Source organism: Lucilia sericata, unplaced genomic scaffold (genome assembly GCF_015586225.1).
Source record: "Lucilia sericata isolate MDLA Ls3-8-SP2 unplaced genomic scaffold, ASM1558622v1 Contig000720F_arrow, whole genome shotgun sequence".
NCBI classification, from domain to species: domain Eukaryota; kingdom Metazoa; phylum Arthropoda; class Insecta; order Diptera; family Calliphoridae; genus Lucilia; species Lucilia sericata.
The window spans coordinates 117,926-145,754 of record NW_023994721.1 but is presented as its reverse complement, the minus strand read 5'-3'; the positions used below and the strand labels follow the sequence as shown (position 1 = coordinate 145,754).

Below are 27,829 nucleotides of genomic sequence, written 5' to 3'. Positions count from 1 at the left end.
TGTTGAACAAGTGCATAAACGAGTATAAGTACAAACAACCGCCATAGTTTAGACAGGAGTCATAGAAAAATCATCATACGTCATTGACTTCCATATGAACACAAAGCGAAACGGGAAATATTGTAAAACTTACAAATACAATTTTCAACATAAAAGGAAAAAATTATAGGAAATTGAGAAAAAAAATATATGTAAATGGAAAGTGGACATGCAAATAAATTTACTCGCACAAGTAAACAAAGGAACAGCCTACAAAAATAGTGATTTATACAAAGTAATGTTAAAAAAATCATTGAAAATGGTAAAACCTTAAATGAAAATTAAGAAAATTAAAGTTTATAAAACGTGTGAAAAAAATTTACACAAATAGTAAAGTTGTAAATTTGTGTTGAAAAGTGAAAGTTTGAATGCAAAACTTGAAGAACTTTAAAGTTTTTTCTCCTTCTTCTTGTTATACGAAAAAATCCTTGACCTATTGTGGGGTGTTTTTAGTTTGTTGTTCCTGCTGTACTCCTTTGTATGGTAGTGTTGTAATTTGTGTATTGTTGTTTTTTTTTTTTTTTTTTTGTATATGCCTTCCTTTGTCAATTGAAGTATTTTTTTTAGTCATTCAATTTGTACATTTCGGCAAAAAATCAAGGTTAAACTGCAAAAAAATATATATGAAAAAAAGTTTGTTTTGGCCCTTCATGAACATGTTTTATGGTTCAAAGGATTTTGATTAGACAAAGTTATGCGAAAAAATCGTTTTACAAATGTGTATCGTCGCGGCGTGTGTGGGTTCATAGACAAGTTCATTAGAGTGACAACAACTCAGCAAAAATATAAAAAATATGTTTTCCTTTCATATGTTTAGTATATAAATGTTATTTATGAGCTCGTTGGCATAAAAGGAAAAAAAACAAAGGAAAAATATAAAATAAAACTTTATGATTATGGGTTCCTGTCTGGGTAGAAACTCTTCAAACAAACTCAATTCAAATAAGAGTACATCGAGTTTGGTGTCATCATGTTTGGGGTAAGTGAAATTATTATAACAAAAACAAACATATTGCAATGATTTTTAATAGTTCGGATATAGAGTCTTGATTTACAGACGTTTTTGTAATTTTCGAATTAAAACAAAAGTAGAATACAACTGGAACAGAACTAAAACAGAACAGAACTAGAACAGATCTATAACAGAACTCGAACAGAACTAGAAGAGATCTATAACAGAACTAGAACAGAAACTAGTAACCGAACTAGAGCAGAGAACTAGAAACAGAACTAGAACAGAACTAGAAACACGAACTAAAACCGAGCTAGAACAGAACGAGAACAGAACTAGAACAGATTAGAACAGAACTAGAAACATAACTAGAACAGAACTAGAACAGAACTAGAACAGAAACTAGAACTAGAACTAGAAACAGAACTAAAACCAGAACTAAAACAGAACTAGAACAGAACTAGAACAGAACTAGACAGAACTAGAACAGAACTTAGACAGCAGAACTAGAACAGACTAGAACAGAACTAGAACAGAACTAGAACAGAACTATACACAGAACAGACAGAACTAGAACAGAACTAGAACAGAACTTAGAACAGACCTAGAACAGAAAAATAGAAACAGAACTAGAACAGAACTAGAAACGAACTAGAACAGAACTAGAACAGAACTAGAACAGAATCTAGAACAGAACTAGAACGAACAGAACAGAACTAGAACAGAACTAGAACAGAAACTAGAACAGAACTAGAACAGAACTAGAACAGAACTAGAACAGAACTAGAACAGAACTAGAACAGAACTAGAACAGAACTAGAACAGAACTAGAACAGAACTAGACTAGAACAGAACTAGAACAGAACTAGACAGAACTAGAACAGAACTAGAACAGAACTAGAACAGAACTAGAACAGAACTAGAACAGAACTAGAACAGAACTAGAACAGAACTAGAACAGAACTAGAACAGAACTAGAACAGAACTAGAACAGAACTAGAACAGAACTAGAACAGAAACTAGAACAGACTAGAACAGAACTAGAACAGACTAGAACAGAACTAGAACAGAACTAGAACAGAACTAGAACAGAACTAGAACAGAACTAGAACAGAACTAGAACAGAACTAGAACAGAACTAGAACAGAACTAGAACAGAACTAGAACAGAACTAGAACAGAACTAGAACAGAACTAGAACAGAACTAGAACAGAACTAGAACAGAAACTAGAACAGAACTAGAACAGAACTAGAACAGAACTAGAACAGAACTAGAACAGAACTAGAACAGAACTAGAACAGAACTAGAACAGAACTAGAACAGAACTAGAACAGAACTAGAACAGAACTAGCAACAGAACTAGAACAGAACTAGAACAGAACTAGAACAGAACTAGAACAGAACTAGAAAACTAGAACAGAACTAGAACAGAACTAGAACAGAACTAGAACAGAACTAGAACAGAACTAGAACAGAACTAGAACAGAACTAGACAGAACTAGAACAGAACTAGAACAGAACTAGAACAGAACATAGAACGAACTAGAACAGAACTAGAACAGAACTAGAACAGAACTAGAACAGAACTAGAACAGAACTAGAAACAGAACTAGAAACAGAACTAGAACAGAACTAGAACAGAACTAGAACAGAACTAGAACAGACTAGACAGAACTAGAACAGAACTAGAACAGAACTAGAACAGAACTAGAACAGAACTAGAAACAGGAACTAGAACAGGAACTAGAACAGAACTAGAAACAGAACTAGAACAGAACTAGAACAGAACTAGAACAGAATAGAACAGAACTAGAACAGAACTAGAACAGAACCTAGATAACAGAACTAGAACAGAACTAGAACAGAACTAGAACAGAACTAGAACAGAACTAGACAGAACTAGAGCAGAACTAACAGAACTAGAAGATAACTATAACAGAACTAGAACATAACTAGAACAGAACTAAACAGAACTAGAACATAACTAAACAGACTAGAACAGAACTGAACAGAACTAGAACAGACTACAATGTTACTAGAACTCACTCAACTAGAACCTGAACTGGAATAAAACTCAAGTAGAACTCAACTTGAACAGAACTAGAACTGAACTAGAACTAGAACTCAAGTAGAACTGATCTAGAAGTCAACTGGAACTCAACTAGAGTTGAACTGAAAACTGAACTAAAAGTCATCTAATAAGAACTGAACTGTAACTGAACTCGAAGACACTAAAACTCAGCTTGAACTTATCTAGAACTGAAATGAAACTGATGTAGAACTCAATTAGATGTCTTACTAGAACTCAACTAGAACTGAACTGGAACTGACGTAGAACTCAACTTGAACTGAAATAGCACTCAACTAGTACGCAACTAGAACCCAATTAGAACTCAACTAGAACTGAACGGTAACTCAACTAGAAATCAACTAGAATTCAACTCGAACTCAACTATATAGAACTGAACTAGAACTGACCTAGAACTCAACTAAAACTCAGCTAGTACATAATTAGAACTCAACTAGAACAGAACTAGAACTCAACTAGAACAGAACTAGAAAATAACTACAACACAACTAGAACTCAACTAGAACTGAACTATACCTTAACTAAGATGAATTGAACTAGAATTCAACTAAAACTGAGCTGTATCTGAACTAGAACTCAATTAAAACACAACTGTAAACTCAACTAGAGCTCAACTAATACTCAACCAGTACACAACTAGAACAGAACTACAAAAAAAAAAAACTAAAACAGTTTTAGAACTACTTGGAATGACAAAAAGTCGGTACATATCTTCTTATATATTTTTATCTATTTTGCTAAACATTTGATTGCGATTATTTTCAATTATCTCACGCTTTTCCTCTGGTATTAACATAATAAATCCATTTCTAAGCTCCCTCGTTGAAGTCTCCCTTTACTACTCTTTGAATAGCCTGAAATCAATCTGTTTATAATTGATTCCCCGCCTTAATCCTTAACACAATTTTCCAAAAATCTATTTTTATCAACACTCGACTGTCTGTCAGTCTGTGAGTCTGCTTAGACTAAATACAGATTTAGTTAGTTTGGCTGCTTTGCCAATTTTATCTTTTTTTTTTTTTTTGTTATTATTATGTGTTCTCGAATTTGTTGTTGCCATTTGTTTAATATTACTTTTGAGTCAATCACTTTGTGATTCACCCTTCCATAAGCTAACGAGGGGAAAAACCTTTTGAGACTTGTCTCAATTTGTATACAATTCTACAGCCACTATTGCCATTCACATATTGATAAACATTTAAGTATTTTTGCTATTTTATATTTTGCTTTATATTTGCTAAACAAACTATAGTGGGAGTTCGGGGGCGTGTGTGTCTGTATAAGTATGCAGTATTTATGTCTCTATGTTTGTGTGTTCTGCTCAAAGGGGTTTTCGGAATGAGGGTCATACAATAAAAGCATTTCTAATTTAGTTTTTATTTTACATTTAATTAAATTAAGTGTAGTTTAAATGAACATCCCCAAGAAATATATAAAAAATATAGCAGCAATAACAAATACAAAAGCAGAGAGCAATGAGAAAGTCATTGAATTTAATACATTTAAAACATATAAATGTTTTAGCTAAAAAGTATGAAGCATACTTTTAGATGGCCAGGGTGAGCAGTACATGTAAATTAAGCAAACGAGGCATAAGCCCCTGCAAAAGGTTACAAATAAGTTTAGTGAACTTAGAACAGATTAATACTAAAATCTGCCATAGCTATCAATCAATCATTAAATTAATTAATTAGTTTTTAAATTAAAATATAAGATGCACAGTATAATAATTTTGAACTCAAAAAATATGATAAGTTCTATACCAATGTAAAATAACATTCTGTAAAAAAAACTGAACTAGAACTGAACTAGAACTGAACTAGAACTGACTGAACTGAACTAGAACTGAACTAGAACGAAACTAGAACGCACTGAACAGAACTAGACTGAACTAGAACTGAACGAGAACTGAACTAGAACTGAACTAGAACTGAACTAGAACTGAACTAGAACTGAACTAGAACTGAACTAGAACTGAACTAGAACTGAACTAGAACTGAACTAGAACTGAACTAGAACTGAACTAGAACTTGAACTAGAACTGAAACGAGAACTGAACTAGAACTGAACTAGAACTGAACGAGAACTGAACTAGAACTGAACTAGAACTGAACTAGAACGGAACATAGAACTGAACTAGAATTGAACTAGGAACGAACTAGAACTGAACTTAATGACTAGAACTAGGAACTAGACCTGAACTAGAACTGAACTAGAACTGAACTAGAACTGAACTAGAACTGAACTAAATCTGAACTAGAATAACTAGAACTTGAACTTAAATGAGAACTGAACTAGAACTGAAACTAGAACTGAACGAGAACTGAACTCAGAACTGAACTAGAACTGAACTCGAACGAACTGAACTAGAACTGAACTAGAACTGAACTAGAACTGAACTAGAACTGAACTAGAACTGAACTAGAACTGAACTAGAACTGAACTAGAACTGAACTAGAACTGAACTAGAACTGAACTAGAACTGAACTAGAACTGAACTAGAACTGAACTAGAACTGAACTAGAACTGAACTAGAACTGAACTAGAACTGAACTAGAACTGAACTAGAACTGAACTAGAACTGAACTAGAACTGAACTAGAACTGAACTAGAACTGAACTAGAACTGAACTAGAACTGAACTAGAACTGAACTAGAACTGAACTAGAACTGAACTAGAACTGAACTAGAACTGAACTAGAACTGAACTAGAACTGAACTAGACCTGAACTAGACTGAACTAGAACTGAACTAGAACTGAACTAGAACTGAACTAGACTGAACTAGACTGAACTAGAACTGAACTAGAACTGAACTAGAACTGAACTAGAACTGAACTAGAACTGAACTAGAACTGAACTAGAACTGAACTAGAACTGAACTAGAACTGAACTAGAACTGAACTAGAACTGAACTAGAACTGAACTAGAACTGAACTAGAACTGAACTAGAACTGAACTAGAATTGAACTAGAACTGAACTAGAATTGAACTAGAACTGAACTAGAACTGAACTAGAACTGAACTAGAACTGAACTAGAACTGAACTAGAACTGAACTAGAACTGAACTAGAACTGAACTAGAACTGAACTAGAACTGAACTAGAACTGAACTAGAACTGAACTAGAACTGAACTAGAACTGAACTAGAACTGAACTAGAACTGAACTAGAACTGAACTAGAACTGAACTAGAACTGAACTAGAACTGAACTAGAACTGAACTAAACTGACTAGAACTGAACTAGAACTGAACTAGAACTGAACTAGAACTGAACTAGAACTGAACAAGACCTGAACTAGACCTGAACTAGAACTGAACTAGAACTGAACTAGAACTGAACTAGAACTGAACTAGACCTGAACTAGAACTGAACTAGAACTGAACTAGAACTGAACTAGAACTGAACTAGAACTGAACTAGAACTGAACTAGAACTGAACTAGAACTGAACTAGAACTGAACTAGAACTGAACTAGACTGAACTAGAACTGAACTAGAACTGAACTAGAACTGAACTAGAACTGAACTAGAACTGAACTAGAACTGAACTAGAACTGAACTAGAACTGACTAGAACTGAACTAGAACTGAACTAGAACTGAACTAACTGAACTAGAACTGAACTAGAACTGAACTAGAACTGAACTAGAACTGAACTAGAACTGAACTAGAACTGAACTAGAACTGAACTAGAAACTGAACTACTGAACTAGAACTGAACTAAAACTGAACTAGAACTGAACTAGAACTGAACTAGAACTGAACTAGAACTGAACTAGAACTGAACTAGAACTGAACTAAAACTGAACTAGAACTGAACTAGAACTGAACTAGACTGAACTAGAACTGAACTAGAACTGAACTAGAATTGAACTAGAACTGAACTAGAACTGAACTAGAACTGAACTAGAACTGAATTAGAACTGAACTAGACTGAACTAGAACTGAACTAGAACTGAACTAGAACTGAACTAGAACTGAACTAGAACTGAACTAGAACTGAACTAGAACTGAACTAGAACTGAACTAGAACTGAACTAGAACTGACTACTGAACTGAACTGAACTAGAACTGAACTAGAACTGAACTAGAACTGAACTAGAACTGAACTAGAACTGAACTAGAACTGAACTAGAACTGAACTAGAACTGAACTAGAACTGAACTAGAACTGAACTAGAACTGAACTAGAACTGAACTAAAACTGAACTAGAACTGAACTGGAACTGAATTAGATCTATAACTGACATGTTTAACGTCTTTAGTAGTGCCAGCGGTCAATAAGGTTTATTATCTTTATGGTTTTTTCCTAAAATATGCCTTACTTTCTTTAAAAACTAAATAAATTAAATTCTATTTGAACTCACTCAAGCATACAGTCTTTTGATAATAAATCGTATTTGCCAACAATTCAATTGTTTCCCTAAAAGTATGCTTTAAATTTGTTTATATAACAAAGAGCCTAAATATATACATACTAATACCTAAATGTAAAAAAACTTGTTCAATGAGTATTGATATAATAAAAAATCATTATTAAAATAAATATTATTTTTCTTTAAATGGGAATTTTGTATTCTTTTTGTTTCTTCACATTTAAGAACCAAACCCTTGAAGTAGGCATTTATAATAAAAATTTGATGAATTTGCAGAAAAAAAAAACAAATTCTTTATTATTTTCAGTTTGTTATGTATAATTTATATAACAAAACTTTATGTTTGTTTGAGAAGAATACAAATGTTATGCGACTTCATGTTCAAATGATTTGACAGATTTGAATGACATTTCTACTTAAAATATGCTACAGTTTTAATTAAAATTTAAGCATACAAAAGATGTTATAGACAAATTATATATTGTGTGGAGAAATTTTATTAGGATTTCTATTGTTAAGGGATTAAATTGCTTAAAGAATACCTAAATTGAGCTAAGATTTACTTAATGTGGGTTTTATTTAATAAATTCATGAATTTATTGCGAAACTAACTCCAACTCAACCCCTAAAAGCAGTTAGCAGTTTGTTACAAATTAGTTGTATTGTAAACTCTTATAAGTTTGTTTTTTATGTTGTTATTGCTGGTGTTTTGTTTCAATTCTAAAAGTACTTACTTGTAGTGGTAGTAGTTTTCTGTTGTTGCTTTCTCTCATAATTTCAAGTATTTTCACAACTTTAAGGAATTTCAAACCTCAAGCTGAGCATGCAAAGCTGCAGCAATATATACAAACGGAAAAAAATTCTATAACAACCCCTTGAAATATGCTACAAAAATAGAATGCAAAGCAAAAAAAGCTGTTAGAAAAAATATATACAATGCAACAAATGTGACCAAAAGCAAACCACAATATTGAAAACAAATGTATGTTTGTAAGACCCGTAATAAGTAAAAAATAACCTTAAAGTAGGCTATAAAGAAATTGACAAAAACAATGTTGCAAACGTTAAACAATGTTACAAAATAAATTTAATTTCAAGTTTTAAATTTTATTTATTTTTTAACGAAATTTTCAATGCCTAAACTAAAGCAAATATTCCATGTTTAACTAAAACAAACTTTTCATTATGTTTTCTTAAACATTGTTAAAATATTTTTTATATAAATATTTAAATTCTCCTAAAAGTATGTTTGTATGCTAAACAACTTTGTGAATTTCTTGCGACTTTGCATAAAATGTAACAAAAACAAAAAGAATTTCTCTTTACCACTTTTAAATATTCTAGCATATGCCAAGGGATTTTATTTTTAAAAAATACAACCTAAATTATGTTGCCGTGTTACAACAAGAATTTTCTTTAGTCATATAGCTACATATATATTTGTTTGAATTTTATATGTTTTTTCTTCACTCTCTTTTTTCTATGAATAAAACAATTGTTAAATACAATTCATAACAAAAACAACAAAATGCTAAAGAAATCTAAAATTTATTTTGTTTTTTTTTTTTTTTTAATACTCCTACTTCACCGTTTGTACTTTTGGCTTATAAGTAGTCATAACCCAAAAAGTATGCAACAATTTTCATAAAAAAATATTGAATATAAAATGGATTAAGTGAAAGCCACAAGAAATATATGAGTGAAATTTTAAAACTCAAAGCCGGAAATGAATAACTTGGTGAAGAAAAGCTCTTAGTATAGAATTTTCATAGACGAGGTGTTGTTATAGGAAGTGTTTTAAGATCACTATGAAAAATACTTGAACAGAACTAGAACAGAACTAGAACAGAACTAGAACAGAACTAGAACAGAACTAGAACAGAACTAGAACAGAACTAGAACAGAACTAGAACAGAACTAGAACAGAACTAGAACAGAACTAGAACAGAACTAGAACAGAACTAGAACAGAACTAGAACAGAACTAGAACAGAACTAGAACAGTAGAACTAGAACAGAACTAGAACAGAACTAGAACAGAACTAGAACAGAACTAGAACAGAACTAGAAACAGAACTAGGACAGAACTAGAACAGAACTAGAACAGAACTAGAACAGAACTAGAACAGAAACTAGAAACAGAACTAGAACAGAACTAGAACAGAACTAGAACAGAACTAGAACAAAACTAGAACAGAACTAGAACAGAACTAGAAGAGAACTAGAACAGAACTAGAACAGAACTAGAACAGAACTTGAACAGAACTTGAACAGAACTAGAACAGAACTAGAACAGAACTAGAACAGAACTAGAACAGAACTAGAACAGAACTAGAACAGAACTAGAACAGAACTAGAACAGAACTAGAACAGAACTAGAACAGAACTAGAACAGAACTAGAACAGAACTAGAACAGAACTAGAACAGAACTAGAACAGAACTAGAACAGAACTAGAACAGAACTAGAACAGAACTAGAACAGAACTAGAACAGAACTAGAAAGAACTAGAAAAGAACTAGAGCAGAACTAGAACAGAACTAGAACTAGAACAGAACTAGAACTAGAACTGAACTGAACTAGAACAGAACAGAACTGCTTTAATTTGTATCGTTATCGCCTAAAAGTATGCTTTAAATTACAACTTTTTCTCGCAATATATTGCAATTTATTTATTTACTTTGCCTTTTTATACCCACCATTAAAAAAGATGGGGGGTATATTGATTTTGTCATTCCGTGTGTAACACATCGAAATATTGTTCACAGACCCCATAAAGTATATATATTCTGGGACCTCGTAAGATTCTAAGACGATCTAGCTATGTCCGTCCGTCCGTCTGTCCGTCTGTCTGTTATTGGCACGATAGCGTCCACAAAAAAAAAAGAGATATTGAGATGAAATTTTTCCAAAATATTTTTTATTGATCAGAAATGTTTGGTATTGAAAATGGGCAAAATCGGTCAACGATTTCACATAGCCCCCATACAAATGTACCCCCCGGAATATTGTGTAAAAAGCTTCAAACATTCACAAATTCGTTGTTTATGAAGCAAATGGCACAAAATTTCGCATAGGTCAGTTTTTTACTTCCGAAATATAATTCTGAATTATGGCGGACATAGGGCCACAATTGGCCCTACCCCCCATATAAGGTCCCCTTCAGAAAATTACTTTAACGCTAATTTTTCGCGTAAAAATACGACTATAGCGATGAAGTTTGACATAAGTAAGTTTTATACGAGTGAAAATCTATCCAACAAACTTGATATGGATCGGTCCATAATTGACCTTATAAGGTCCCCTCCACAAAATTACTTTAACGCTCATTACTGGCTTGAAAATACGAGTATAGCGATGAAATTACACAGAAGTAAGTTTTATATGAGTCAAAATCTCTCTACCAAATTTTATGTGGATCGGTCCATAATTGGTCCTACCCCCTATATAAGGTCCCCTTTTGAAAATGACTATAATGCTGATTACTGGCTTAAACATACGAATATAGCGATGAAATTTGACACACATAGGTTTCATGCAAGTCAATATCTCTCCACCAAACTATATGTGGATCGGTCCATAATTGACCCCACCCCCAATATAAGGCCCCCTTCAGAAAATGACTTTAACGCTCATTATTGGCGTAAAATACGAGTATAGCGATGAAATTTGACATAAATAAGTTTTATACGAGTGAAATTTTATGTGGATCGGTCCATAATTGACCCTATCCCCCATATAAGGTCCCCTTCATAAAATTACTTGAACGCTCATTACTGGATTAAAAATACGAGAATAGCGATATATGAGCCGAAATCTCTCTACCAAATTTTATGTGGATCGGTCCATAATTGGCCCTACCCGCCTATATAAGGTCCCCTTCAGAAAATGACTTTATCACTTAAAAATACAAGTATAGCGAAGAAATTTTACATAAGTAAGTTTCTCAGGAGCCAAAACCTTTCCAGTAGATTTTATGTCGATTGGTCCATAATTGACCCTACTCCCTATATAAGGTCTTCTCCATAAAATTACTTTAACGCTCATTACTGGCTTAAATATAAGAGTATAGCGATAAATTTCACAGAAGTTTAATACGAGCCAAAATCTCTCTACCCGATATAGTTTTGTATGAGCTAACATCTCTCTACAAAATTTTGTGGGGATCGGTCCATAATTGACCCTACCCTTCATTTAAGGTCCCCATTAGAAAATCACTTAAACGCTCATTGCTGGCTTAAAAATGGGAGTACATCGATGAAATTCGACACTGATAAGTTCTATAGGAACCGAAATCTCTCTACCAATTTGTATGCGGATCAGTCCATTATAACCCCACAACATATAAATCCCCCTCAGAAAATGCCTACAACGAGAAAAATACGAATACCGCAATACAATTCGACATAAACTAATTTTATGCTAAAATCTCTCTACCATACAAGTAGATCTATGAAATTTGAAATAAATAAGGAACTGAAATCTTCCTTCCTACTTGTATGAGAATTGTCCCATATATGTATATAAAACCCTACTCCCTATATAAATTATCATATTTAATTCGAAAGAGCACTGTCTATAGTTAAACCCCCATTAATGGACCTCTTTCAAATATTACCCTGATGTTCTCATTAATATCGATATATAATAATAAAATATTCAAAATATCAAAGTTTTTTTATATGGCAGTGATTTGATGGTGGGCATATAAGATTCGGCATAGCCGAATATAACACTCTTACTTGTTCTGTCTTGTTTTTATCAATATTAATTATCTGTTGCCATTATGAAATGTGTTTCTACTGTTTATTTTTAGCCCTACTGTCCTGTTTTAAACTCATAATTTATATTACTTTTTATCTAGTGATTTATAGACGAGATAGTTTGCCGAGAACCACCAATTTTTTTAAAGAATGTAAAACAAAATGCCAGTTGTTTATGGATTTCAAGCCATTCCAGCACAGAAACATAAACAGGAAAAAAACAAATTTATGATTTTGTTTGCCAGCAAATTTAAATAAAGAAATAAATGTACATTTTACAGAAAAAAACTCCTTTTATTATATTTTCCATTTTGTCCCTAAATGTAGGCAAACAATTTAATTGCATGAAAAAAACAGCATAAGCAGGCAGCTTTAAAAACATTAAAGGCATCAGAAATATAAATGAAAGTACGAATGTATGCCAAATAAATGGTTGGTTGAACAATATGCTACATGTTTAATAAAGAAGCCAACATTCACATAATTGTTAAAACGAACAACAATGAATAAAAAAAAAAAAACTTTAAACTATAAATGCATTTTTTGTGCCGTAAAGTATGCTGTGTTTTTCGTTGTTTGTAAGTACATTTGTAAAACCACAAAATGCTATAAGTATGCAACAGTTGTTTTGAATAACGAAAGCATGGAATGGTGACCATATAAAATAATATGCAAGAGTTAAATAAAAAACTGGTCATCATAAATTAGAAAAAAAAAACGCTTGAAGGCTGCAAACAATGTGTTCGTAAAAAGGCACATACGAAAAAATAATGTTTTAATTAACGCCTAAAACTAGGCCACAAAGGTTTTGTGTAAAATTAAATGAAATAAAATAAGGAGAAAAATTTATGAATTTTAATAAAAATTGTAATTGAGAAATTATTTAATTTTTTTAGTTTAAGTCATATACCCTCGTTATGAGAAATTATTTACTCCTTTATGTATGCAATGCTCTTTTAATAATACCAGAAAAGGGAGTGGAAAGGAAATGTACGTAAAGATTTAAAGTTCATTTTAATGAAAAAATAAGGATATAAATTTATTAGTGTTACTAGTTCTGTTCTAGTTCTTTCCAGTTCTGTTCTAGTTCTGTTCTAGTTTCTGTTTCTAGTTCTGTTCTAGTTCTGTTCTAGTTCTGTTCTAGTTCTGTTCTAGTTCTGTTCTAGTTCTGTTCTAGTCTGTTCTAGTTCTTCTAGTTCTGTTCTAGTTCTGTTCTAGTTCTGTTCTAGTTCTGTCTAGTTGTCTAGTTCTGTTCTAGTTCTAGTTCTGTTCTAGTTCTGTTCTAGTTCTGCTCTAGTTCTGTTCTAGTTCTGTTCTAGTTGTGTTCTAGTTCTGTTCTAGTTCTGTTCTAGTTCTGTTCTAGTTCTGTTCTAGTTCTGTTCTAGTTTCTGTTCTAGTTCTGTTCTAGTTCTGTTCTAGTTCTGTTCTAGTTCTGTTCTATTTAGTTCTGTTCTAGTTCTGTTCTAGTTCTGTTCTAGTTCTGTCTAGTTCTGTTCTAGTTCTGTTCTAGTTCTGTTCTAGTTCTGTTCTAGTTCTGTTCTAGTTCTGTTCTAGTTCTGTTCTAGTTCTGTTCTAGTTCTGTTCTAGTTCTGTTCTAGTTCTGTTCTAGTTCTGTTCTAGTTCTGTTCTAGTTCTGTTCTAGTTCTGTTCTAGTTCTGTTCTAGTTCTGTTCTAGTTCTGTTCTAGTTCTGTTCTAGTTCTGTTCTAGTTCTGTTCTAGTTCTGTTCTAGTTCTGTTCTAGTTCTGTTCTAGTTCTGTTCTAGTTCTGTTCTAGTTTGTTCTAGTTCTGTTCTAGTTCTGTTCTAGTTCTGTTCTAGTTCTGTTCTAGTTCTGTTCTAGTTCTGTTCTAGTTCTGTTGTAGTTCTGTTCTAGTTCTGTTCTAGTTCTGTTGTAGTTCTGTTCTAGTTCTGTTCTAGTTCTGTTCTAGTTCTGTTGTAGTTCTGTTCTAGTTCTGTTCTAGTTCTGTTGTAGTTCTGTTCTAGTTCTGTTCTAGTTCTGTTCTAGTTCTGTTGTAGTTCTGTTCTAGTTCTGTTCTAGTTCTGTTCTAGTTCTGTTCTAGTTCTGTTCTAGTTCTGTTCTAGTTCTGTTCTAGTTCTGTTCTAGTTCTGTTTAGTTCTGTTCTAGTTCTGTTCTAGTTCTGTTCTAGTTCTGTTCTAGTTCTGTTCTAGTTCTGTTCTAGTTCTGTTCTAGTTCTGTTCTAGTTCTGTTCTAGTTCTGTTCTAGTTCTGTTAGTTCTGTTCTAGTTCTGTTCTAGTTCTGTTCTAGTTCTGTTCTAGTTTGTTCTAGTTCTGTTCTAGTTCTGTTCTAGTTCTGTTCTAGTTCTGTTCTAGTTCTGTTCTAGTTCTGTTCTGTTCTAGTTCTGTTCTAGTCCTGTTCTAGTTCTGTTCTAGTTCTGTTCTAGTTCTGTTCTAGTTCTGTTCTAGTTCTGTTTCTAGTTCTGTTCTAGTTCTGTTCTAGTTCTGTTCTAGTTCTGTTCTAGTTCTGTTCTAGTTCTGTTCTAGTTCTGTTCTAGTTCTGTTCTAGTTCTGTTCTAGTTCTGTTCTAGTTCTGTTCTAGTTCTGTTCTAGTTCTGTTCTAGTTCTGTTCTAGTTCTGTTCTAGTTCTGTTCTAGTTCTGTTCTAGTTCTGTTCTAGTTCTGTTCTAGTTCTGTTCTAGTTCTGTTCTAGTTCTGTTCTAGTTCTGTTCTAGTTTTGTTCTAGTTCTGTTCTAGTTCTGTTCTAGTTCTGTTCTAGTTCTGTTCTAGTTCTGTTCTAGTTCTGTTCTAGTTCTGTTCTAGTTCTGTTCTAGTTCTATTCTAGTTCTGTTCTAGTTCTGTTCTAGTTCTGTTCTAGTTCTGTTCTAGTTCTGTTCTAGTTCTGTTCTAGTTCTGTTCTAGTTCTGTTCTAGTTCTGTTCTAGTTCTGTTCTAGTTCTGTTCTAGTTCTTTTCTAGTTCTGTTCTAGTTCTGTTCTAGTTCTGTTCTAGTTCTGTTCTAGTTCTGTTCTAGTTTGTTCTAGTTCTGTTCTAGTTCTGTTCTAGTTCTGTTCTAGTTCTGTTCTAGTTCTGTTCTAGTTCTGTTCTAGTTCTGTTCTAGTTCTGTTCTAGTTCTGTTCTAGTTCTGTCTACTTCTGTTCTAGTTCTGTTCTAGGACTGTTCCAGTTCTGTTCTAGTTCTATTCTAGTTCTGTTCTAGTTCTGTTCTAGTTCTGTTCTAGTTCTGTTCTAGTTCTGTTCTAGTTCTGTTCTAGTTCTGTTCTAGTTCTGTTCTAGTTCTGTTCTAGTTCTGTTCTAGTTCTGTTCTAGTTCTGTTCTAGTTCTGTTCTAGTTCTGTTCTAGTTCTGTTCTAGTTCTGTTCTAGTTCTGTTCTAGTTCTGTTCTAGTTCTGTTCTAGTTCTGTTCTAGTTCTGTTCTAGTTCTGTTCTAGTTCTGTTCTAGTTCTGTTCTAGTTCTGTTCTAGTTCTGTTCTAGTTCTGTTCTAGTTCTGTTCTAGTTCTGTTCTAGTTCTGTTCTAGTTCTGTTCTAGTTCTGTTCTAGTTCTGTTCTAGTTCTCTGTTTCTAGTTCTGTTCTAGTTCTGTTCTAGTTCTGTTGTAGTTCTGTTGTAGTTCTGTTCTAGTTCTGTTCTAGTTCTGTTCTAGTTCTGTTCTAGTTCTGTTCTAGTTCTGTTCTAGTTCTATTCTAGTTCTGTTCTAGTTCTGTTGTAGTTCTGTTCTAGTTCTGTTCTAGTTCTGTTCTAGTTCTGTTCTAGTTCTGTTCTAGTTCTGTTCTAGTTCTGTTGTAGTTCTGTTCTAGTTCTGTTCTATTCGTTTTCTAGTTCTGTTCTAGTTCTGTTCTAGTTTCTGTTCTAGTTCTGTTCTAGTTCTGTTCTAGTTCTGTTCTAGTTCTGTTCTAGTTCTGTTCAGTTCTGTTCTAAGTTCTTTTAGTTCTGTTCTATTCTTTTCTAGTTTTGTTCTAGTTCTGTTCTAGTACTGTTCTAGTACTGTTCAGTTCTATTCTAGTTCTGTCTAGCTCTATTCTAATTATGTTCTAGTTTTGTTCTAGTTCCAAGTATGTCATAAGTTTCTTTCTACTTAATGTGTTACAACTATAAATATTATTTTGAAATTGTATCCTCTACCTCTCCAAAATGCCCTTTAACTCAATTTAATTTTCATTTAACTTTTCGCCCAACAATATCGTACATCCATTACGAAAATGTCAAAACTACACAAGTTTTAAACTAATTAAAAACTATTGCCTACTTTAAGGCATTTACACAAGTAATATAAATTGTTTTGTTGGGCAGAAAAAATTTACCACTAATTGTAAATTCTTGCTATTATTTGCCCACTTAGAGGCTTTCATCCTTGCTTTTCTATCCCAGCAACCATTGTCTATTTTTAAAGCATACTACTCAGCTAATTAAAGAAAGTACAGAACAGCAGCATACATTTTAGGCGTTGTTGAATAATAACAATAAAAGCAAAGAAATCCTTTTCAGTTTATTTTTGTATTATGTCTTATTTGTTTTTTCCCATAACAATTTGCTAAGAGTATCGCCTGCTGCCTAAAACATACCACCAATATAAAAGTTTCTCATTCATTAATTTAGCTGCTTTAATCCTTAAAGTATGCTTAAGCTATTTTCTCTTTTGATTTCTTATTTTGGAAGGGTATTGTATTGCATTACACTACATCATCTCTTGGAAATCTTAAATAATACACTCATAATTCTGCTGGAGCTGAGTAAAAACACCAGCAGCAACTACATTAAATGCCAAAGATCTACCAATAAATTAGGTCAAACCAAACTTGAACCATTAAAAAGAAAGTAAGAAATCTTCATGGAATACACGTACTACTTGTGCTGAACACAAACTGTAACTAGTTATAATCTTGGGTCTTCCTACGCCTGTCTCCTTCAACTTTCCTTCACAAACAGCATATTCTACATAAACGCATTTTGAGTTTATTTTGGTGTTCAACGAAGCGTGTGAATGTGTTCTTAAAACTGATTTTGGCTTTTAGCCTAATTGCATACAGAAAATATAAATATAAGCAAATATAATTTCCGTTTTATTAATGCAAACTTATAGTGGAAGTTTTCGTGCTGGTGCTGCTAGTAGCACAGGATGTACAACTACTTCGTAGTCATTTAATAGTTGAAATAATAGTCAAATCACGCCTACATTTTTCAATGAAAGCTTTTAACGTTTCTAAACTCTATTGACATAAAATAACACATCTATGATTAGGATTAGAAAAATTATGAATAGAAAAAGTAAACAGAGGCAGAGCAATCATTTCGGATAATTTCGATAACACAACTAGAACTGAACTAGAACTGAACTAGAACTGAACTAGAACTGAACTAGAACAGAAATAGAACAGAACTAGTACAGAACTAGAACAGAACTAGAACAGAACTAGAACAGAACTAGAACAGAACTAGAACAGAACTAGAACAGAACTAGAACAGAACTAGAACAGAACTAGAACAGAACTAGAACAGAACTAGAACAGAACTAGAACAGAACTAGAACAGAACTAGAACAAACTAGAACAGAACTAGAACAGAACTAGAACAGAACTAGAACAGAACTAGAACAGAACTATAACAAACTAGAACAGAACTAGAACAGAACAGAACTAGAACGAACTAGAACAGAACTAGAACAGAACAGAACAGAACTAGAACAGAACTAGAACAGAACTAGAACAGAACTAGAACAGAACTAGAACAGAACAAACAGACTAGAACAGAACTAGAACAGAACTAGAACAAAGAACAACTAGAACAGAACTAGAACAAAACAGAACTAGACAAGAACAGAACTAGAACAGAACTAGAACAGACTAGAACAGAACTAGAACAGAACTAGAACAGAACTAGAACAGAACTAGAACAGAACTAGAACAGAACTAGAACAGAACTAGAACAGAACTAGAACAGAACTAGAACAGAACTAGAACAGAACTAGAACAGAACTAGAACAGAACAGAACTAGAACAGAACTAGAACAGAACTAGAACGACGAACGAACTATAACAGAACTAGAACAGAACTAGAACAGAACTAGAACAGAACTAGAACAGAACTAGAACAGAACTAGAAACAGAACTAGAACAGAACTAGAACAGAACTAGAACAGAACTAGAACAGAACTAAAACAGAACTAGAACAGAACTAGAACGAACTAGAACAGAACTAGAACAGAACTAGAACAGAACTAGAACAGAACTAGAACAGAACTAGAACAGAACTAGAACAGAACTAGAACAGAACTAGAACAGAACTAGAACAGAACTAGAACAACTAGAACAAACTAGAACAGAACTAGAACAACTAGAACAGAACTAAACAGAACTAGAAAACAGAACTAGAACAGAACTAACAGAACTAGAAACAGAACTAGAACAGAACTAGAACAGAACTAGAACAGAACTAGAACAGAACTACAGAACTAGAACAGAACTAGAACAGAACTAGAACAGAACTAGAACAGAACTAGAACAGAACTAGAACAGAACTATAACAGAACTAGACAAACAGAACATAACTAGAACATAACAAAACAGAACTAGAAAAAACTAGAACAGAACTAGAACAGAACTAGAACAGAACTAGAACAGAACTAGAACAGAACTAGAACAGAACTAGAACAGAACTAGAACAGAACTAGAACAGAACTAGAACAGAACTAGAACAGAACTAGAACAGAACTAGAAACAGAACTAGAACAGAACTAGAACAGAACTAGAACAGAACTAGAACAGAACTAGAACAGAACTAGAACAGAACTAGAACTAGAACAGAACAGAACTAGAACAGAACTAGAACGAAACTATAACAGAACTAACAGAATAGAACAGAACTAGAACAGAACTAGAGTTAGTTTAAATATTGTTTTTGAAACCTTAACTTTTTAAGTTTCACAACCTCCTCTCAGCTACCCTCTTTGAGCCTTACATTCACCATGTTGTTTTTTACCACAAACTTACGACAAGTTTAATAACCAACATGTATGCTTTGCAAAAATTAGTTTTGAAATGGAAGAAAAAAAACGACAATAAAATCATAAAATTTTTGCTAAAAGATAAATCACTACAAACACATGCAACTGAGAAATAAGTACATAAAGTATACTTAAACACAAAGCAACACAGAAATGTGAGGTCAATAGCCTAAAAGTATGCTGACTTTTTTTTGCATTCACACATTTTACTTTCCTTTAAGCTATAGCTGCTGCTGTTTTTCTGTTTTCTTTGAAATAAAGAAGAAAAAAGTGCAAATGTCTAGGGTATACAACAACAACAATAAAAGAAAACAAAATACAATAAATAATTTAGTTTTGTTTATTTAACATACGTTACACACATGCAAAAACATCTTTACTAATATGCAGGTTGCACAATGTTCTTTTCTTTGTTTTGTCAATGTTGTTTGAGTAAATAGAAAATGCTTATTTTTTCTTTTCTGCTTAAGCTCATTCTGTCTTTTTGTTATTTCCTTAATATTTTATTAACCTTTCAATATGTATGCTCTACTTTTAGGCGTCAATCAACAGATGATCAGGATTTGGATTTAGTTTCAAATTTAAGTGATTCCTATAGAAAACACAATATTATATTTCGTATATGGAATTTTAAACGAAAGGTATGTTCTTTGGATGAATGTTGGCTTTGGATTTTAATGTTTTTTTTTTTTAGAAAAAATCCTCACACTATTTGGATAAATTTTGGCAGCATCAGGATACCAATTATGCCAAATTAAATAATGGAAATCAAGTGGAAAGGTGAGTTGGTAACAAAATGGAAAAAGGGGCATTAAATAAAGTGAAATGAGGAAAACATCAAAGTCCAAAAATCCAGTTTTTGTGTGAAAACATAAAAGTCCATTTTATGTCTAAACTAGAAGAGATAGGGCTTAAACGATGAACATCTGTGATCACTTATATTTCTTAACAAAAATGCAGTTTTTGAGTGAAAACATAAAAGTCCATTTTTTGGCTGAACTAGAAGAGATAGGGCCAAAATAATGAAAATCTGTGATCACTTATATTTCCTACCAAAAATCCATTTTTTGAGTGAAAACATAAAAGTCCATTTTCTGGCTAAACTAGAAGAGCTAGGGCCAAAATAATGAAAATCTGTGATCACTTATATTTCCTACCAAAAATCCATTTTTTGAGTGAAAACATAAAAGTCCATTTTTTGGCTGAACTAGAAGAGATAGGGCCAAAATAATGAAAATCTGTGATCACTTATATTTCCTACCAAAAATCCAGTTTTTGAGTAAAAACATAAAAGACCATTTTCTGGCTAAACTAGAAGAGCTAGGGCCAAAATAATGAAAATCTGTGATCACTTATATTTCCCACCAAAAATCCAGTTTTTGTTTGAAAACATAAAAGTCCATTTTCTGGCTAAACTAGAAGAGCTAGGGCCAAAATAATGAAAATCTGTGATCACATATATTTCCTACCAAAAATCCAGTTTTTGATTGAAAACATAAAAGTCCATTTTCTGGCTAAACTAGAAGAGCTAGGGCCTAAAGGATGAAAATCTGTGATCACTTATATTTTCTACCAAAAATCCAGTTTTTGAGTGAAAACATAAAAGTGCATTTTCTGGCTAAACTAGAAGAGCTAGGGCCAAAATAATGATAATCTGTGATCACTTATATTTTCTACCAAAAATCCATTTTTTGAGTGAAAACATAAAAGTCCATTTGCTGGTTAAACTAGAGCTAGGGCCAAGATAATGATAATCTGTGATCACTTATATTTCCTACCAAAAATCCAGTTTTTGAGTAAAAACATAAAAGTCCATTTTCTGGCTAAACTAGAAGAGCTAGGGCCAAAATAATGATAATCTGTGATCACATATATTTCCTACCAAAAATCCAGTTTTTGAGTAAAAACATAAAAGTCCATTTTCTGGCTAAACTAGAAGAGCTAGGGCCAAAATAATGATAATCTGTGATCACATATATTTTCTACCAAAAATCCATTTTTTGAGTGAAAACATAAAAGTCCATTTTCTGGCTAAACTAGAAGAGCTAGGGCCAAAATAATGATAATCTGTGATCACTTATATTTCCTACCAAAAATCCAATTTTTGAGTGAACACATAAAAGTCCATTTTCTGGCTAAACTAGAAGAGCTAGGGCCTAAAGGATGAAAATTTGTGATCACTTATATTTCCTAACAAAAATCCAGTTTTTGAGTGAAAACATAAAAGTTCATTTTCTGGCTAACCTAGAAGAGCTAGGGCCTAAAGGATGAAAATCTGTGATCACTTATATTTTCTACCAAAAATCCATTTTTTGAGTGAAAACATAAAAGTCCATTTTCTGGCTAAACTAGAAGAGCTAGGGCCTAAAGGATGAAAATCTGTGATCACTTATATTTCCTACCAAAAATCCAGTTTTTGAGTAAAAACATAAAAGACCATTTTCTGGCTAAACTAGAAGAGCTAGGGCCAAAATAATGATAATCTGTGATCACATATATTTCCTACCAAAAATCCATTTTTTGAGTGAAAACATAAAAGTCCATTTTCTGACTAAACTAGAAGAGCTAGGACCAAAATAATGATAATCTGTGATCACTTATATTTTCTACCAAAAATCCAGTTTTTGAGTAAAAACATAAAAGTCCATTTTCTGGCTAAACTAGAAGAGCTAGGATTAAAATAATGATAATCTGTGATCACTTATATTTCCTACCAAAAATCCATTTTTTGAGTGAAAACATAAAAGTCCATTTTCTGGCTAAACTAGAAGAGCTAGGACCAAAATAATGATAATCTGTGATCACTTATATTTCCTACCAAAAATCCATTTTTTGAGTGAAAACATAAAAGTCCATTTTCTGGCTAAACTAGAAGAGCTAGGGCCTAAAATATGAAAATCTGTGATCACTTATATTTTCTACCAAAAATCCATATTTCCTACCAAAAATCAAGTTTTTGAGTAAAAACATAAAAGTCCATTTTCTGGCTAAACTAGAAGAGCTAGGGCCTAAAGGATGAAAATCTGTGATCACTTATGTTTCCTACCAAAAATCCATTTTTTGAGTGAAAACATAAAAGTCCATTTTCTGGCTAAACTAGAAGGGCTAGGGCCAAAATAATGATAATCTGTGATCACATATATTTTCTACCAAAAATCCAGTTTTTGAGTGATAACATAAAAGTCCATTTTTTGGCTAAACTAGAAGAGCTAGGGCCTAAAGGATGAAAATCTGTGATCACTTATATTTCCTACCAAAAATCCATTTTTTGAGTGAAAACATAAAAGTCCATTTTCTGGCTAACTCGAAGAGCTAGGGCCTAAAGGATGAAAATCTGTGATCACTTATATTTCCCACCAAAAATCCAGTTTTTGAGTGAAAACATAAAAGTCCAATTTCTGAACACATAAAAATCTGTGATCACTTACATATATTTCCCACAAAAAATCCAGTTTTTGAGTGAACTCATAGAAGTCCATTTTCTGGCTAACTAGAAGAGCTAGGGCCTAAAGGATGAAAATCTGTGATCACTTATATTTCCTACCAAAAATCCAGTTTTTGAGTGAACACATAAAAGTCCATTTTCTGGCTAACTCGAAGAGCTAGGGCCTAAAGGATGAAAATCTGTGATCACTTATATTTCCCACCAAAAATCCAGTTTTTGAGTGAAAACATAAAAGTCCAATTTCTGGCTAAACTAGAAGAGCTAGGGCCTAAAGGATGAAAATCTCTCATCACTTATATTTCCTACCAAAAATCCAGTTTTTGAGTGAAAACATAAAAGTCCATTTTCAGGCTAAATTAGAACAGCTAGGGCCAAAATAATGATAATCTGTGATCACTTATATTTCCTACCAAAAATCCAGTTTTTGAGTGAAAACATAAAAGTCCATTTTCTGGCTAAACTAGAAGAGCTAGGGCCAAAATAATGAAAATCTGTGATCACTTATATTTTATACCAAAAATCCATTTGTTGAGTGAAAACATAAAAGTCCATTTTCTGGCTAAACTAGAAGAGCTAGGGCCAAAATAATGAAAATCTGTGATCACTTATATTTCCTACCAAAAATCCATTTTTTGAGTGAAAACATAAAAGTCCATTTTTTGGCTGAACTAGAAGAGATAGGGCCAAAATAATGAAAATCTGTGATCACTTATATTTCCTACCAAAAATCCAGTTTTTGAGTAAAAACATAAAAGACCATTTTCTGGCCAAACTAGAAGAGCTAGGGCCAAAATAATGATAATCTGTGATCACATATATTTCCTACCAAAAATCCATTTTTTGAGTGAAAACATAAAAGTCCATTTTCTGGCTAAACTAGAAGAGCTAGGACCAAAATAATGATAATCTGTGATCTAGGGCCTAAAGGATGAAAATCTGTGATCACTTATATTTCCTAAAAAAAATCCAGTTTTTGAGTGAAAGCATAAAAGTCCATTTTCTGGCTAAACTAGAAGAGCTAGAGCCTAAAATATGAAAATCTGTGATCACTTATATTTTCTACCAAAAATCCATATTTCCTACCAAAAATCAAGTTTTTGAGTAAAAACATAAAAGTGCATTTTCTGGCTAAACTAGAAGAGCTAGGGCCTAAAGGATGAAAATCTGTGATCACTTATGTTTCCTACCAAAAATCCATTTTTTGAGTGAAAACATAAAAGTCCATTTTCTGGCTAAACTAGAAGAGCTAGGGCCAAAATAATGATAATCTGTGATCACATATATTTTCTACCAAAAATCCATTTTTTGAGTGAAAACATAAAAGTCCATTTTCTGGCTAAACTAGAAGAGCTAGGGCCTAAAGGATGAAAATCTGTGATCACTTATATTTCCTACCAAAAATCCATTTTTTGAGTGAAAACATAAAAGTCCAATTTCTGGCTAACTCGAAGAGCTAGGGCCTAAAGGATGAAAATCTGTGATCACTTATATTTCCCACCAAAAATCCAGTTTTTGAGTAAAAACATAAAAGTCCATTTTCTGGCTAAACTAGAAGAGCTAGGGCCTAAAGGATGAAAATCTCTGATCACTTATATTTCCTACCAAAAATCCAGTTTTTGAGTGAAAACATAAAAGTCCATTTTCAGGCTAAATTAGAACAGCTAGGGCCAAAATAATGATAATCTGTGATCACTTATATTTCATACCAAAAATTCAGTTTTGGAGTGAAACATAAAAGTCCATTTTCTGGCTAAACTAATGATAATCTGTGATCACTTATATTTCCCACCAAAAATCCAGTTTTTGAGTGAAAACATAAAAGTCCATTTTCTGGCTAAACTAGAAGAGCTAGGGCCTAAAGGATGAAAATCTATGATCACTTTTATTTCCCACCAAAAATCCAGTTTTTGAGTGAAAACAAAAAGTCCAATTTCTGGCTAAACTAGAAGAGCTAGGGCCTAAAGGATGAAAATCTGTGATCACTTATATTTCCTACCAAAAATCCATTTTTTGAGTGAAAACATAAAAGTCCATTTTCTGGCTAAACTAGAAGAGCTAGGGCCTAAAGAATGAAAATCTGTGATCACTTATATTTCCTACCAAAAATCCAGTTTTTGAGTGAAAACATAAAAGTCCATTTTCTGGCTAAACTAGAAGAGCTAGGGCCAAAGTAATGAAAATCTGTGATCACTTATATTTCACTTATATTTCCTACCAAAATCCAGTTTTTGAGTAAAAACATAAAAGTCCATTTTCTGGCTAAACTAGAAGAGCTAGGGCCAAAATAATGAAAATCTGTGATCACTTATATTTCCTACCAAAAATCCAGTTTTTGAGTGAAAACATAAAAGTCCATTTTCTGGCTAAACTAGAAGAGCTAGGGCCAAAGTAATGAAAATCTGTGATCACTTATATTTCACTTATATTTCCTACCAAAATCCAGTTTTTGAGTAAAAACATAAAAGTCCATTTTTTGGCTAAACTAGAAGAGCTAGGGCCAAAATAATGATAATCTGTGATCACTTATATTTCCTACCAAAAATTCAGTTTTTGAGTGAACACATAAAAGTCCATTTTCTGGCTAAACTAGAAGAGCTAGGGCCAAAATAATGATAATCTGTGATCACTTATATTTTCTACCAAAAATCCAGTTTTTGAGTGAAAACATAAAAGTCCATTTTCTGGCTAAAGTAGAAGAGCTAGTGCCTAAAGGATGAAAATCTGTGATCACTTATATTTTCTACCAAAAATCCAGTTTTTGAGTAAAAACATAAAAGTCCATTTTCTGGCTAAACTAGAAGAGCTAGGGCCTAGAGGATGAAAATCTGTGATCACTTATATTTCCCACCAAAAATCCAGTTTTTGAGTGAAAACAAAAAGTCCAATTTCTGGCTAAACTAGAAAAGCTAGGGCCTAAATAATGAAAATCTGTGATCACTTATATTTCCCACCAAAAATCCAGTTTTTGAGTGAAAACATAAAAGTCCATTTTCTGGCTAAACTAGAAGAGCTGGGGCCTAAAGGATGAAAATCTCTGATCACTTATATTTACTACCAATGTGGCTAAACTAGAGTTCTAGTACTGTTCTAGTTTTGTTCTAGCTCTGTTCTAGTTCTGTTCTAGTTCTTGTTCTGTTCTAGTTGTTTTACAAATGAGATTTTAGACATTAGTCTTACTTTTACTATTTTTGCTTCCAGTTACTCCGACATACAACTACAAAATCTGGACGTTAACAATCTGCTCATAACCTCCGGCCACACCAAAGAAACTGCAGTTAACTATCTACCCAGTCGTGTGCCCAGCTCACGAGCTAGTTCTTCGCTCGATCTAGAATGGGAACATGAATATAGTCAAATACGTCACTTTAACCAGCAGCTGCTTAAGCAGAAATCTCAAACGCAGCCACAACAGAACTACAGCCAATTGACTATGATGATGGTGGGCGGCTGTACTACCAAAGATGAAACATCAGCAGATGAATCGTGGCAGTATATGAACCAAGATGAGGATCAGTCTATGGCTTCGTTAAGTTCTCTAGCAGCTGTACCTGATGCGCTGAATGCAACGAACAAGAATAAAGAGCGTTATAATGAGAAGCGTAGTCTCTTAAAATCCAATAGTCGGGTAATGTTAAGAACTGGTTCCATAACACGTAACTCCTCACATAACTCATGGTCGCATATTTCGACCCCCGAGTCTCTGGAATGGGATATCGATGAGGATCAGCAGCAGCAATTAAAAATGGAAGATGATAATTTAGATCATGAAACCTTAAAATTATTACATCAAATAGAACAATTGAAAAATAGAGTTTTATATGAAACCGGCGAAGGTTTATATGATATTTTAGATAATGGAGACTACGATTATGTGGGTAATGGTATTAGGGCAACAAATACTAATGCTACAGGATCATTTAATCGAACAAATTGTTTTCAATTGGGTGATAGTGATGGTGAAAATGGCAATTATAGTTGATTACTAGATTTAGATGAAGAGAATGGAAATTTAATTTGAATTTTTCTAACAAAATGTAATTTCAATTTGAGAAAAAAAAAGAAAAATTTTAACTTATGAAAACTAAACTATTACGGAAATATTACATACATATATCATTGTTACAATTAAACGAAGTCAAATGAACTAAAGAAAATGATAAATTCCCCCTTAAATAAAACAAAACCAAAAGAGGATTTCAGATATCTGACTTTATAAGACTTTATATACCAAGAAGGAAAACTTATAAGGCGTTTAAGGCAAAATTCCTTTAAGATTTCTGAAATTTTCTTTTGACAATATACATATACAAGTGCCTCGTTCCAGATAACAAAAAAATCTTTCAAGAGAATTTATTTTTTTTTAATTAAAGTTTCAAAATTATGTTATTTTATGAAGAAATTTCTATGAATTTTATCTAATACTTATACAAATATTTATATCAAGTATAGTTTTCCTTAAAATTATGATTATTTTAAAGTTCAAGCAAATATTTAGTTGACCTAACAAACTTTAGTCAAAGCAACTAATTGTAAACAAAATTTGCTATAAAGGGTTTTTAACTCTCTTTAAAGCTCTCCCTCTCTCTCTCTATTTTAATCTATATATTTTACATAAGTAATAAATTTTGTAATTTAGTTTTCTAATAAAATTTTTACTTTTTTCATAAAATATAATTTATACACTTCACATATCCCTTCTCTAAAGAAAACGAAAAAAATTTTTTAAAAACCAAAAATCACAATTATGTAAAACTACCTAAGGAGCTTTTCACAAAAAGTACCTTTTTCCCTTAAAATCTAACCAAAAATGTGATTTCCTTTTTTTTGAATCGACGACCATAAGAACTGGAAATTTCTATAACTAAACAAAAATCGACAACACCACAAAATAAGAGAAAATTGTCAAATGATATTGTAATTATAAATTGTAAATTATTGAAAATGTAAGTGAAACTAAATTTAAAACATAAATTGTTTATATATACATATAGAAATTATTTATGAAAAGAAAAGAATTATTAAAAAATATATAAATATAAATATAAATATTTTAGGTTAAATAGTACCAGAGTTTTATTTTAACAAAATGGCGAAAGGTTTGAAATAATGGTAATCTTAAAAAGTTATCATTATAGTTCTACTTCTGCTCTAGTTCTGTTCTAGTTCTGTTCTAGTTCTATTCTAGTTCTATTCTAGTT

The 27,829-nt window shown here is 32.5% G+C and overlaps 1 protein-coding gene across 1 annotated transcript; it reads left to right on the top strand.

Annotated features, from left to right (window-relative positions):
• LOC119607633 lies at positions 1–27,579 on the top strand. Its single transcript, XM_037961630.1, has 4 exons — positions 1–1,018; positions 19,725–19,827; positions 19,881–19,966; positions 25,830–27,579. The coding sequence occupies exons 1-4, from the start codon at positions 930–932 to the stop codon at positions 26,608–26,610; spliced, it is 1,059 nt and encodes a 352-aa protein (XP_037817558.1). The 5' UTR covers positions 1–929; the 3' UTR covers positions 26,611–27,579.
• The last annotated feature ends 250 nt before the right edge of the window (positions 27,580–27,829 follow it).